The sequence below is a fragment of the Pollicipes pollicipes genome, unplaced genomic scaffold, assembly GCF_011947565.3.
Source record: "Pollicipes pollicipes isolate AB1234 unplaced genomic scaffold, Ppol_2.1 Scaffold_6686;HRSCAF=7923_pilon_pilon_pilon, whole genome shotgun sequence".
In the NCBI taxonomy this organism is placed as follows: Eukaryota; Metazoa; Arthropoda; class Thecostraca; order Pollicipedomorpha; family Pollicipedidae; genus Pollicipes; species Pollicipes pollicipes.
In genome coordinates this window covers 26,572,106-26,584,584 of record NW_023596921.1, presented here as the reverse complement: position 1 = coordinate 26,584,584, position 12,479 = coordinate 26,572,106, and the positions used below count along the sequence as shown (strand labels likewise).

The window sequence follows — 12,479 nt, the reverse complement described above, 5'->3', positions numbered from 1 at the left end:
TGTTATGCCATGAGCTTCGCCACTCGCTCCAATGAGCGAGTTAAGTAGCGTTCCAGCATGTCCCGACGCACCGTCAATTTCTTCGTCACGAGTTTTGCCATGCGGTCTATTTTTGCGCTGCTAGTCATGGCCTATGTTCCACCGATTTAACTGATAAACCTGTTTTCCTTTTCAGATCGGTGCGAGGATGATATGCGTTATTAGCTGATATAAGCGATATTTACGAAGGTAAGTTGCAAATATGCCATGTTGCGCCGCGTGGTATCAGGATCGCGGCTTTGTTTTGGTTTCGGCGATAAATTCACTCCGGTAAATATAGGTAGTTGTTTTTCTTGTGTGCACAGACCATCAGATACGCCGTGTGTTCTACTGGATCGATTAGCTTGCATCCCGTAGCATGTCATAAACCCAGACTTTAGTCAGACCAAGAAAGCTGAGGAGATCACCGATAACGGGGTTTGCAGTCAGTGTGTTGCAAACGCTCCAGGAGCTTTGATATTCAGTAATTCGAAAGCATGCCGCTATGCATGCGGCGTATTGGCCAAGCATTCTTATAATGGCGTCCCGCGCTCCGGTCTAATGGCGTCCCGTGCTCGCTGCGATTACAGTTCGTCGTGCCGTATCCAGTATGATGCCCACGCACTCGGACGACGATCTCATGTGCTGGCTGACCAACCAGCTGGTGTGCCAAGTGGACGCCAAGCAGCAGCCGCCGCCACCGCCGCCGCCGCCGCCACCTCCGCAGCCGCCACCTCCCCCCGTGGCCTTCCCGTGCGGACGGCCGGGCGGCGGCGGCGGAGGCGGCGGCGGCGGCGGTCGTCCTGGCGGCGGCGGGGGTGGTCAGATGGCGAAGACGGGCCCCGGCTCGGACCCCAACATGGCCGCCGAAGAACAGGTGGTGAGTGAACCGTGGGCCGGCGATCAGCGGAGCGAGCGGTGGTCGGCGATTGCTGGATTGTTCTGTTTGTCGCCACGGAATCTGTTAGCGCCACGAGAGACATGATCGTGCTGCGTGCTGTTCTTTGTGATGCGTAAGATGGGGGCTCGATTCCCACGACGTTTGCGCTTCCCTCAGAGTGAAAGGCAGGCGATGCAAATGACCTCAGCGATGCAGTGCATTCTAAAGCCTCAATGATGATGACCAATTTTGGATGCTGACGAGCTTTTCCTGCTCGTTTTTGTGTCTCTCTTGGTTCTCATGTCCTGGGCTAGACTGCATGCATTCACCTGCAGTCGTTAGAGGAAGCGGAAGGGGGGGGGGAGACATGCCCCGCGTATCGCGTGCGTCACATAAATCATTTGTTGTTGCTGGGAAAGAATGTACTTACCAATGAAGTCTGGCTCCCTTGCTCTGTACGTTTCCACGTCCCTGCAGTCAGCCGAGCCGTGCTTTAGGCCGACGCGCTGCCCACTGCAGCCGCCTGGCCCTGCCCGGCTCCCGTGCCCCGACGACCGTGACCGGCGACGTTGCCCCGCAGCGCGCCATCCTGGAGGAGCCCATGTCGGACGTGAGCTTCACGGCACTGCCCGACCCCGCCCCCAACGACCTGGGCGCCATCGAGGAAGCCTTCAACTCGGAGGCGGCACGCCAGCTCTTCACCTCCAGTGTCAGCCTCGACTTTGACCTTGGCAACCTGCTGTCCGAGTATAAGGTGGGGCGCCGGCGCGCGCTGACCCACTGACCTATTTGAGCCGGGAAGCCCGCGCGCTGGCCAGTTCGGCGACGGGGGCGAGCGGGGCGAGTTCCGCGTGCTCGGGCGCTTCGTTGGCCGGAAAACTGTGTTGATCCCGCCGGTTTTTGTAGACGAGAGCGGACGGTGGGGCGCCCGGCGCGGTGAGCGGGGTGTACACAGACGGGTGGGTGGCCGTGACCGAGATTGGTGACACCATTATCGGGGTTTGGTGATGCGGCGCCGGCCGCTCCGCGGCTGGTCACGCGGCGTCACGGCCACCAGCTGGGACGGAGATGTGCTGACGCCGCTGGCGCCGGTGGCGCCGCCGCCGGCAGGTGGAGGAACTGCTAGCTGACGGCGGGCGCACGGCACTGAATGAGCGGCGAATGCGCATGCGCAGACAGCTGTCTGCTTCCGGCGAGTTGACGCCCCAGCTGCAACAACTGAACCTGAGGGTCAAGGTGAGGGGGTAAACTTTTTGGTCACCTGCTTGCCCCCTCTTCAGATAGTCGAGAATCCAGATGCGTAGCAGTAAATGTGTTGTCTGGCTGGGTCTGGTTCTGCCAGGTTATCAGGAGGCCATGCATTTAGTAGAACGTTTTAAACCGCCATGCGTTAAGCATTAGTTAATTATTTGTTACTTGTGCCCGTCTTTAAGTGTTATTGTCTTGCACTCAGTGTTAACTCTGTACTTATTTTGTGACCAGGGACGTGGCAGTTCATCACTAGTCATTGCATCGAAACTGGAAATGGAATACAACGCATGCTTGCTCAACTGAAGCAATCTGCCATTAACCTGAGTTAAGGCTATATCTGATGTCATGACTGAAGTCTCCCCAGAGATACCGAGATATCCTTTCCAAGCACTTACTGTGTTCCTTTTGATGCGGATAATGCTATTGGTCATCAAGTGACACGTGTTCCTGAGATCCACCCTTGTGTGAATAACCGAGACGCGATGATGACTGACCCGGTGGTGGTGTGTGACTTCACGCGCCTGATGCCCGCAGGACGAGCCAGACAGGACCCAGTGTCCGGCGGAGAGGGGTCCGGGCCCTCCGGCCCGCTCCATCGCCGTCAATAACCCGCTGCTAGCTAGTGAGTCGCCGTCCGGTCAGGTCCGGATCCGTGGTGAGGCTCCGGTCAGGTCCGGATCCGCGGTGGGGCTCCGGTCAGGTCTGGACCCGTGGTGAGGCTCTGGTCAGGTCCGGACCCGCGACGAAGCTCCGGTCAGATCCGGACCCGCGGCGGGGTTCTGGTCAGGTCCAGACCCGCGACGGGGCCCCGGTCAGGTCCAGACCCGCGACGGGACCCCGGTCAGGTCCAGACCCGCGACGGGGCTCCGGCCAGGTCCAGAACCGCGACGGGGCTCTGGTCAGGTCCAGACCCGCGACGGGGCTCCGGCCAGGTCCAGACCCGCGACGGGGCTCCGGTCAGGTCGGGCCCGCGTTGGGGCTCTGGTCAGGTCTGGACCCGCGGCGGGGCCCGATCAGGTCCTGACCGTTGGCGGGGCTTCGGCCCTGCCTATTTGCGGGCCGTCTCGTCGTCACGTGCGGGCTGTTGGGTGCAGGGACCACCGGTGGTGCTGAGCTGCAGCATTGGGGAGTCCGGTTGACGTATGGCTTTAGCACGCCTGCCGATCGCGCTGGTGCGGGTGAAGCACGCCTGCCGATCACGCTGGTGCGGGTGAAGCCGATTGTTTTTTTTTCAAATTTGAGGTAGGACAGGCGAAAGTATGAAGACACTGTGGTTATGGGTGAATAAGTTATTGGAAGGCGAGGCCGCTCGATGTTTTCAGGTATGCAAACCACTTTATTTTCAAACTAGTGTACAAATTCCGTTCAAAACGTTTACTCATCGACTATCCATTCTGGCACGTCTGCTATGGTGCCGGCCGGGCTCGTCACATACCTTTCAGCTTCGCGACCATTTGCTAGTGCACGGTGCGCCTCGCTCGGTGTATCTGCATCGCCGGTGATCGCGGCGCTCGCGTGCGGCAGGTCTGCTGGAGTCGTCCGGCGCCAAGGGTGCGGCCCCGCAGTGCGCGCCCAGTTCAGTACCGTCTCCGTCCTACGTGTCCGAGCCGTCGTTCGCCGGGCCGGGTCGCGCCGATGGCGCCCCCTGCCACATCAAGCGCGAGAAGCCTGACCCCTCTGACGGGCTCGGCGACGGTGAGTACTCGCTGCCGGTCGGCGGGCGTCCGCTGGCGCCTGTGGCGCCTGTCGTGCCTGTCGTGACGGTGGAGGGCAGTGGTGCGCGGTGACCGCCGACGTAGCAGAGCCGCTTCGAGTTGGGGGTGTCTAGTCAGCGTGCGCCTCTTCGTCCATCTATTCGGCTGGGGAACAGACGTGGTGTAGTGTCAGATATGCGTTACAGTTCTGGTAACCAGATGGCCTTTTAGTAATACGGATGGCAGTTCGGGTAGCTGCAGCCACCTGTCGGGGGCGTCGCGAAAACCACGAGAGGCGGATCGCCAGCGACCTCTATCTGTCAGTTTCTAATTTAACTAACAGATGGCGCTAGGTAATACTCTCTCCCTTTGCAAAGCATAAACGCGGGTGGCTTTGCTAAGCTCAGGCATGAGCTTCTGTCTTGCGACGCGTTCACAGAACTGGACAGGTGGTGCAAGGTGCTTGTGGTTAACAGTGGCCGCCGTCTCACCAATTAAGACATGTCGCTCACAGCACATCGTTCGTCGGCGATTTACCGATTTGGTTGCGTTACAAGGCACAATAAACGTTAACAGCTGCAGAGGATAAATGTAAGTTTTCCCCTCATCAAAATTGCTTATGCCCTTAATGCATATAACGTGACTCAAAATCCCGAAGTACAAACTATTTGCCGAAAATGGCTCAAAGCTCTGATAGTGACGTCACAAAAATGGAATTATTGCTAAGAAGAACGGTCAGCTGGATTAGCCATTCCTCCTCGCTTACGTGCCCGTTTTGGCAAGGTTGAACAGCTCTATCTCGTGACACATCGACATATTCCTGGTGCATATGCAGATGATCTATGAAGTAGCTGTTTAGCTCAAAATTAAGGTGCCTTAAGATCGCTGCGACCTGTTTGCAGCCTGACCAACTGCGAGCAAAAACCTGAATTATCTGGCAGACAAAACACCCGTACACTCAGTTTAGGCAGCAGGAGTTATTTACATCACTCGAGCATCTTTCAGCTCTGCGGGCTTAACATTTCCGCTATGATGACCCCCGGTGGGTCAGACAGGTGGTCGGCGAGCGGCAGGGATAACTTTGCGACTTGATTTCGCTGTTTTCAGTAGCGTCGTAGCTGCACGAGCCGTGTTGTACTTATCGTGTTCATTGGAACTGCAGCTAGTGCAACGCAGTGGGGAGACTCGAACCGTTTTTGTTTTTGTTTTTTTGTTGCAAATTGTCGCGGTGATGACCAGCTGGAGATGCATTCCTGTGATGAATCAAACCCAAAAAAACCCGAGCTCAGAGTTTGTTCATATGATAACAACAATGGATTCGCGGCCCTACGCCAAAACCCTGCCGCCAGGCTGCGGGCTCCTCCGACAAACTGTCGCCTCCCTCGTCCGAAGCCTGGGTAGCCACCGGAAATGGCGGCGCTCGGCGGCAATGAGTTCCGAAGCCGTCGACAGAAGTGACACCTGGCGCTTATCTATACAGTTGCCGTGCCATGAAAATGTCGACACGTCCAATGTAGCTGAGCGCGTAAAAAGAAAGTTTCGTCTTGGCGTGTGGGACTCTTCGTCTGGCCCACAAGGGTCATCCTCGTGTACTCGGCTGTTAGTAATGTACACCGCAGCGCAGCGCTAAAAAGCGCGGTTGGCTTTGATGGGCGCTCTTTTCATTTTGGCGTCGTCCATAGATTTGGTTACGCATGGGGGGGGGGGGGATAGAGCGTAACGAAAGCGTAACAAGGTAGGGAGGAGATGTTTTGGGCATGGCCACGTTTCGCTCAGGTGTCGTCGCAATTCATGCTTATGTCTTTTAAAAACAAACACATAAAATCTTAACGCCGGGCACCGTTGGTTTCTTGTTATGACAAGGAACACGGTCGTTATTTATTTTCCACCTCTAGGTCAATCGGACACCAAAATGTCGTTATTTTTCGGGACGTTACGCTTAGCACAGCGTAACCAGGGGAGTGGGTTATCCAGTGTAACTAATACGTAAATAGGAAGGGAGAGAGTGTTAAGAAATTACCAAAAACGAAATGTCATTTACGGACGGTCTTCTGAGTTTGATGATTATGACTGCGCTGTGAGATGTACTTTGATATTCATCTTATAAATCAGAGCTTTGGCTGTGGAAATGAAAGCAAGGTTCTTTTAACGTACTTGAAATTAGCACTTACGGTACGGAGGGCTTATTGCCCGATAAAGCTGTGTCTGCGAAAGAGGTCTGATACCGTCTCTTTGAGGCCTGGTCATTCTATTGACCTGGTTTTGAAATTGGCTAAGACCTTCTATAATTTGAGTGAAGCTCCAGTGACTTAACGCTGTAGCATGTAAAGGACGCTCGATTTCTTCTCCAATCTAACATTTGCCACATGCAACGTTTCACGCTGAATAAATAGAACCAAGAAATTGCAATCTAAAACCAACCCTCGAACCACTTGCGGGCGGCATATGTAGGCTTCGCATTTGATTAATTTGACGGCTTCGAATGTGGTGGCATGATGCGCCATAGCGACGTCGCCCACTGCGGGCCGTTCTGCGCGTAGGCGCGTGCTCCTCCGCCGCAATGATGGACAGTTCTGTGCGTGGACGCGGGCTCCTCCGCCGTCGCGGGAGCCGATGCGAACAGTTCTGTGCGTGGACGCGGGCTCCTGCGCCGTCGCGGGAGCCGATGCGGACAGTTCTGTGCGTGGGCACGGGCTCCTCCGCCGTCGCGGGAGCCGATGCAGACAGTTCTGTGCGTGGACGCGGGCTCCTGCGCCGCGGGAGCCGATGTGGACCGTTCTGCGCGTGGACGCGGGCTTCTACGCCGTCGCGGGAGCCGATGTGGACCGTTCTGCGCGTGGACGCGGGCTCCTCCGCCGTCGCGGGAGCCGATGTGGACCGTTCTGCGCGTGGACGCGGGCTCCTACGCCGCGGGAGCCGATGTGGACCGTTCTGCGCGTGGACGCGGGCTCCTACGCCGCGGGAGCCGATGTGGACCGTTCTGCGCGTGGACGCGGGCTCCTACGCCGCGGGAGCCGATGTGGACCGTTCTGCGCGTGGACGCGGGCTCCTACGCCGCGGGAGCCGATGTGGACCGTTCTGCGCGTGGACGCGGGCTCCTACGTCGCGGGAGCCGATGCGGACCGTTCTGCGCGTGGACGCGGGCTCCTGCGCCGCCGCGGGAGCCGATGCGGACCGTTCTGCCCGTGGACGCGGGCTCCTCCGCCGTCGCGGGAGCCGATGCGGACCGTTCTGCTCGTGGACGCGGGCTCCTGCGACGCCGCGGGAGCCGATGCGGACCGTTCTGCTCGTGGACGCGGGCTCCTACGTCGCGGGAGCCGATGCGGACCGTTCTGCTCCGGGCCGGCCGTGCGTTGTGCAAGGGGCGGCCGATGGACGCCACTCGGCCTCGGCCGAGTGGCGCAACGGCGAGGATTTTCAGCCGGAGAGTCGTGAGGTGCCGTCCCCGCGGCCCTCCGGCGCTGGCGGCGGCGCAGGGGCGAGCTGAGGTTACGCGCGTGTTCGCGGCCGCCCGGGGGCAGATGTGACTTGTGGAGCGGGCCGTCCTGTTCTGGCCTGCTGGTGGGACAGTGATTGTGACTTGTGGAGCGGGCCGTCCTGTTCTTGGCCTGCTGGTGGGACAGTGATTGTGACTTGTGGAGCGGGCCGTCCTGTTCTGGGCCTGCTGGTGGGACAATGATTGTGACTTGTGGAGCGGGCCGTCCTGTTCTGGGCCTGCTGGTGGGACAGATGATTGTGACTTGTGGAGCGGGCCGTCCGTTCTGCTGGCCTGCTGGTGGGACAATGATTGTGACTTGTGAGCGGGCCCGTCCTGTTCTGGGCCTGCTGGGTGGGGACAGTGATTTGTCGGGTGCAACCGTTGTACAGCATCGCTTGGATCATGTTATCCGGAAAAATAGCAGGTAGATGCTATGTTCATAGGTATCAGAAAACATGTATGTTGGGTATTCAATGCGCCTACTGTAATGCAAGTGGCGTTATACACCTATATCTAAAAGATGGACACAGTTCTGTAAATAATGTGTTATTTGTATATCAGAGAGGAGCGGGAACGCTAGCTCACGTTTGAAGTGCTTTCGAGGCTATGGCACCTGCCTTCAGCATTTGAAATGTCATGTAAACGACCGAATATAATTATGTGATTTACACTATCCAACAATATGGGCATTCGTGTCACGCCTACAGAAATGTGTCGTATCAGACTGGACTCACGCAACTGTTCAGCTTACGTGACATTAGGCTTCGATTGCACATCTGGCAAACCCAGGTGCTGAGCCGGTTTGAAGAGTGGTATGCGGCGCAATCCTCGCATTTTTACGTGAAAAACGGTCCGCCCTGATATGGATTCACGATACAAGGTCACGTGGGCTTACCGTACACCTCCAAAATTCACGCTGTTCTGTTAGCCTGTTGGCACAGCTGTCTAAAATGTAATGCCGTTTAAATTTGATTTGTCCTGGGTGTAGTTCGTTGCCAGGCACCTGTATTTACATACCGAAATAAGCAGGCTTTTTACTGGCCTCCCACTGCCCCTCTCAAGTCAAAGTTGCAGGCGGTGGCAAATAATGAACCTTTTACCGTGTTTGAGCAAGATCGTGTTCACGTCATATCCTCTACTCCACGGCCTGGCTAGTCCACGTGTCCCGAATATTTCTGCGCCAGCTGCACACTGGATGACTTATGATCGGTTGTGTGCTGTAGCACCCACTCGACTGCATGGGCGTCGCAGTCCTATGTTTATGGCATGTGTTACTCCATGTGCGTCAGCATCGTAATGTATGTCGCCAACTTTAACCGGGAAGGCACGGTCGACGTCGGTTCTCGAAACAGCCGCCGTTGTTTATGGTCTACGAGTGAGGGGAGGCACTACTATCGTGATCGACCGTCTGCCTTTACTATATGATGGATCAGCTGAGTCTCAGTACGACAGCGGTGGCAAACCTCACGCGACAATGCTGCCCACTGCTGGCACGTCGGCATAGCGCGCCCCGGCGCGCGGGCGCGCGCGCACGCGAGCGTCCCCGTCTTCCGCGGCGCTTCCGCCGGGCGGCGCTGTCTGGTGTTTGCGCCGGCCGAGACTCGCCCACTGCCAAGGTCGCTGGGTTCACGGTCGCCGGCTACGCTCGGGCGCAGGCTGCAGCCGTGCAGGCGGCGCCAACTCCGCATCTGTCGCCTGTCGCCGCCCTCCGCCGGCACGCACCGCTGCCCGGCGGCGCGCCGTGTCTGACCCGGCTCGGCCGGCGCGCGGCCCGTTGTCGCCGGGCTCCCGACTTGCTTAGCCGTACATTTACCTGATTTGAGCAATTTGGAGTCGAGCCGGAGATCAACATAAAGTGAGAAGAATGCCTGCCGCCGTCTCAGCATGATTCCGTCATGCTTTGTTTACCTTTCAAGAACATCCTTGAATTTAGTCGGACTCGAGGTGACTGACTCATCAAATCACCGGTAGCTAAAATTGCATACAACGTCTTCCATTTCGACCAAACAAATTAGCCCAAGGGCCCATAGTCGGTGGGTTAGCTCCTGCTGCGACCCGCGTCCCCACGAAGACACCACTGGTCCGTTGTCTGTTCGCGGCGTCGGCGTCGGGGTCAATGTCGTGGTTGTCTCTCCGGCACGGTGCTGGTGTCAGTGTCAGTGTCAGTCTGAGTGTCAGTGTAACCTGACGGCGCCGGAGCCGGAGCCGGCGTGAAGTACTGCCTGCTGACCTGAGGCTCGCCGGGCGCCTGTAAGTGCACCGGTCCGGCGCGAGCTGCGCCCGGGGACATTCGTGGAGAGGACGCTGTGACCAGGTGAAGAAGACTACGCTTGTAATGGAAGCCTCCACGGGATCTGCACCGATCCAGATGTTTTGAAGTGAAAGCGAAGGCTCTCGGCTCGAAAATTCGCGAAAGCCGGATCGGATCGTGGTGGGCCATCACGTGAGAAGCGGATCTCAAGTGGACCCCATAACCTGAACTCTTATCTCGGAGACGAGATGCTGTTCGGACTTGGACTGCGGGGCGTGCGTGAAATTGCAGGCGTGAGTTAGACCTTGACTCAGTTCGTAATTTCGTTGCTATGTTTGATTTCACTGCAGGCCGATTGCCTACGACCAGGCCTTATTCATTGTGCTCCCTCGATCAAACATGAGCACAATGATCTACGATCAGCTACATAATGAACCACGATCGTTCTCAACAAAACGACGTCCGTAACAAAGCTTCGCCACCTTTCTAAGCAGCGTTGTGGGAAAGCGCTCCACAGTTTGACTGGGAAAGTTTCGACACAGAGCCGTGTTTTTGCACTGCGGTCCATCCCAGTGACAGGCGGCCTATCAAACGCAGCTCGGCCTCGTGACCTTGGAGCAGGGTTAATCGGAGCGTTCAGCGCCGGGGCGTTCAAACATGAGGTCGTGGTTCAAGTATGAGGTCGTGGTTCAAATATGAGGTCATGGTTCAAACATGAGGTCGTGGTTCAAGTACGAGATCGTGGCTCAAATATGAGGTCATGTAGAGGCGGAGCCCCTCCTTCTACCCCTCCCCCACATGACAAGTTCCACTAATGTGGCGGCATCCAGTGTAAGATCCCCTCCCGCCCCCCCCCCCCCCAGATATATGGGAAATTCCACTCATGTGGTGGCATCCAGTGTAAGCTTGTCAGCGGATGATTTCATCTGACGTGAGTTGCTTTAATCAACACGCCAAGCGTGCGCAGCAGCTGCTGTTGGAGTCAGAGTCGACTCCCGTTACCTCGGAGTCAAGCTGCCATGTTGTTTCAGTTATATTCGGCCGAGTCAATAATAGTGCCCGGTTCCCAGTACTGATACAGGTCACCACCGGCTCGTTTGGAGCCAGGACCAGCCTGGAACATGCCAGCTTCGCAGCGCAGAATCTGCCACAGCCCGGCTCACTGACGCTTCTATCAGGTCCTGGGACAGGCTGTTCAATGCATTTCGCCTAACTATTGCATGCATACGATGATTTCGGTTTCCTCCTGCACTGCCGATAGCGAATAAAGTTGAATGACTTCGAACTTGTACACTACAGCTGACACTATAGGTGTAAAGGAATCCGTGATGGGGATGTCTCAGTGTCGGACCGGGACCACGTTTGCTGGTCGGCTGAAGGGGTGCCGGATCTGTGCGGCTGTGTTGAGTGCGGAGGGGTGGATCCGGATCGCCGACTGTCAGGGCAGCAGGCGACCACCCGACCACCCGACCCGCAGTGACGCAAGCACGGCGCTGCCGTCCGCGCCGAACTAGCTACGCTCTTCCCAACGGTACGCTAACAGAGCGCCGCTACTCCATTGCCGCCGTGGCCGCTCTGAGTCAGCTGGTGGGTCCTCTGACTCTGAGTCAGCTAGCGGATCCTCTGGCCCTGAGTCTGCTGAGGGTCCTCTGACTGGCCTCCTGGCGGGTCCTCTGGCTCTAAGTCTGCCCTGGTGGGGCCTCTGACTCTGAGTCTGCTGGGGGTCCCGTAGCAGCGCGGCGAGCCCCCGGCACGGGGCCCGTCCGGCCGGCACCGCGACGCTGCTCCCCGAGGAGTCTGACCTGCTGCGCCGCGGCCGGCGGCGGCTGGACCTCTCCAGAGTCCGTGACCTGGGGCCGATTCTGGGGGCGTGCATCTAATTCAGGCCTCGACGTCAGCCGCCTTCAAACGGCGCCGGCGCTATGTTTAGCGGCCGCGAGTGCGGGTTGTAGCCGCCGTGCTATTCGCGGCCGGTGGCTGGTTATTTCTGCCGAGCATGTATTGTCGACCGGTCGGCGGCGGCCCACACGCCGCGCGGCCCGGGCCTGCCGCTGGCGCGCCGACCGGGCGCCGCGCACCCGGGGCGTCGTTCCTCGTCGACGTGACGTCGGACGGCCCTGGGTCGACGGCGTCGGCGGCGGCGGCGGCGGCGCTCCCTCTGGGACGGCGGCGCGTGAAACCTGACCTTTGCGGCGCGCGCAACCTGACCTTTGCGGCGCGCGTGGCGTCGCCGTGGCCCGGCTGACGTCAGCAGGCGAGCGGCGCCGCGGGGGTGCTAGGTCAGCGTGAGAGCGGCGACGCGACGGCCCGGGCGTGGTGCGGCGATAGGGCCACTTCCGGCGGCGTCCGCCAGTCGGCAGCGCACGGCGTCAGGTGGGACGGTGACTCTGAGGCAGATGTGGAAGCCGGGCAGAGGCTCCGTAGGGCTCTCACGCACCTGTCGCTCTCTTTCTAGGCTCGGACTTGCCAGCAGGCGTGGCGGACGTAGCGTCTCCTGCCGCCCTTCGAATGGGTATTTATTTCGTTGATTCCTTCAGTGCGTTCGCCGCGGCGTTGTATTCTCTACAGAACGGGCGGTACCTGCGGTGGTGCAAATTGCTTCCTTTCGACACTGGATGGTTGGTCGAGCTTTGTGTGTCGCCGTCCAGTGTTGGCTTGAATATATATAATATTTATTTCGAAACTGGACAAGTTTGTAAACGCTGCAAACATCGAACGAGAGCACTATTTAAGTAAAATATTCGCGTTTGCTGTTAAGTGTCCATCAAAAGTCGCACTTCAGATCAATGTTTGCAAGGTTCCAGCACGCTCCCCTGGTTCATTTTGAACATTTACTTCTGTCAAGATTCTCGTCTTCACACTGCACCAGTTAGGTAACAAATTGCCCGTGAGGCGGGGGGGGGGGGG

The 12,479-nt window shown here is 57.9% G+C and overlaps 1 protein-coding gene across 1 annotated transcript in view; it reads left to right on the top strand.

Moving 5' to 3' along the window:
• Positions 1-811: 811 nt before the first annotated feature.
• The window catches only part of LOC119108506 (ecdysone-induced protein 74EF), an 88,362-nt gene continuing 76,694 nt past the window's right edge, over positions 812-12,479 (top strand). Inside the window, exons 1-5 of the mRNA XM_037232079.1 lie at positions 812-898; positions 1,479-1,652; positions 2,009-2,134; positions 2,684-2,771; positions 3,674-3,844. Coding sequence (XP_037087974.1) covers positions 845-898; positions 1,479-1,652; positions 2,009-2,134; positions 2,684-2,771; positions 3,674-3,844 — 613 coding nt within the window. The 5' untranslated portion in view covers positions 812-844. The remainder of the gene's footprint in view (positions 899-1,478; positions 1,653-2,008; positions 2,135-2,683; positions 2,772-3,673; positions 3,845-12,479) is intronic.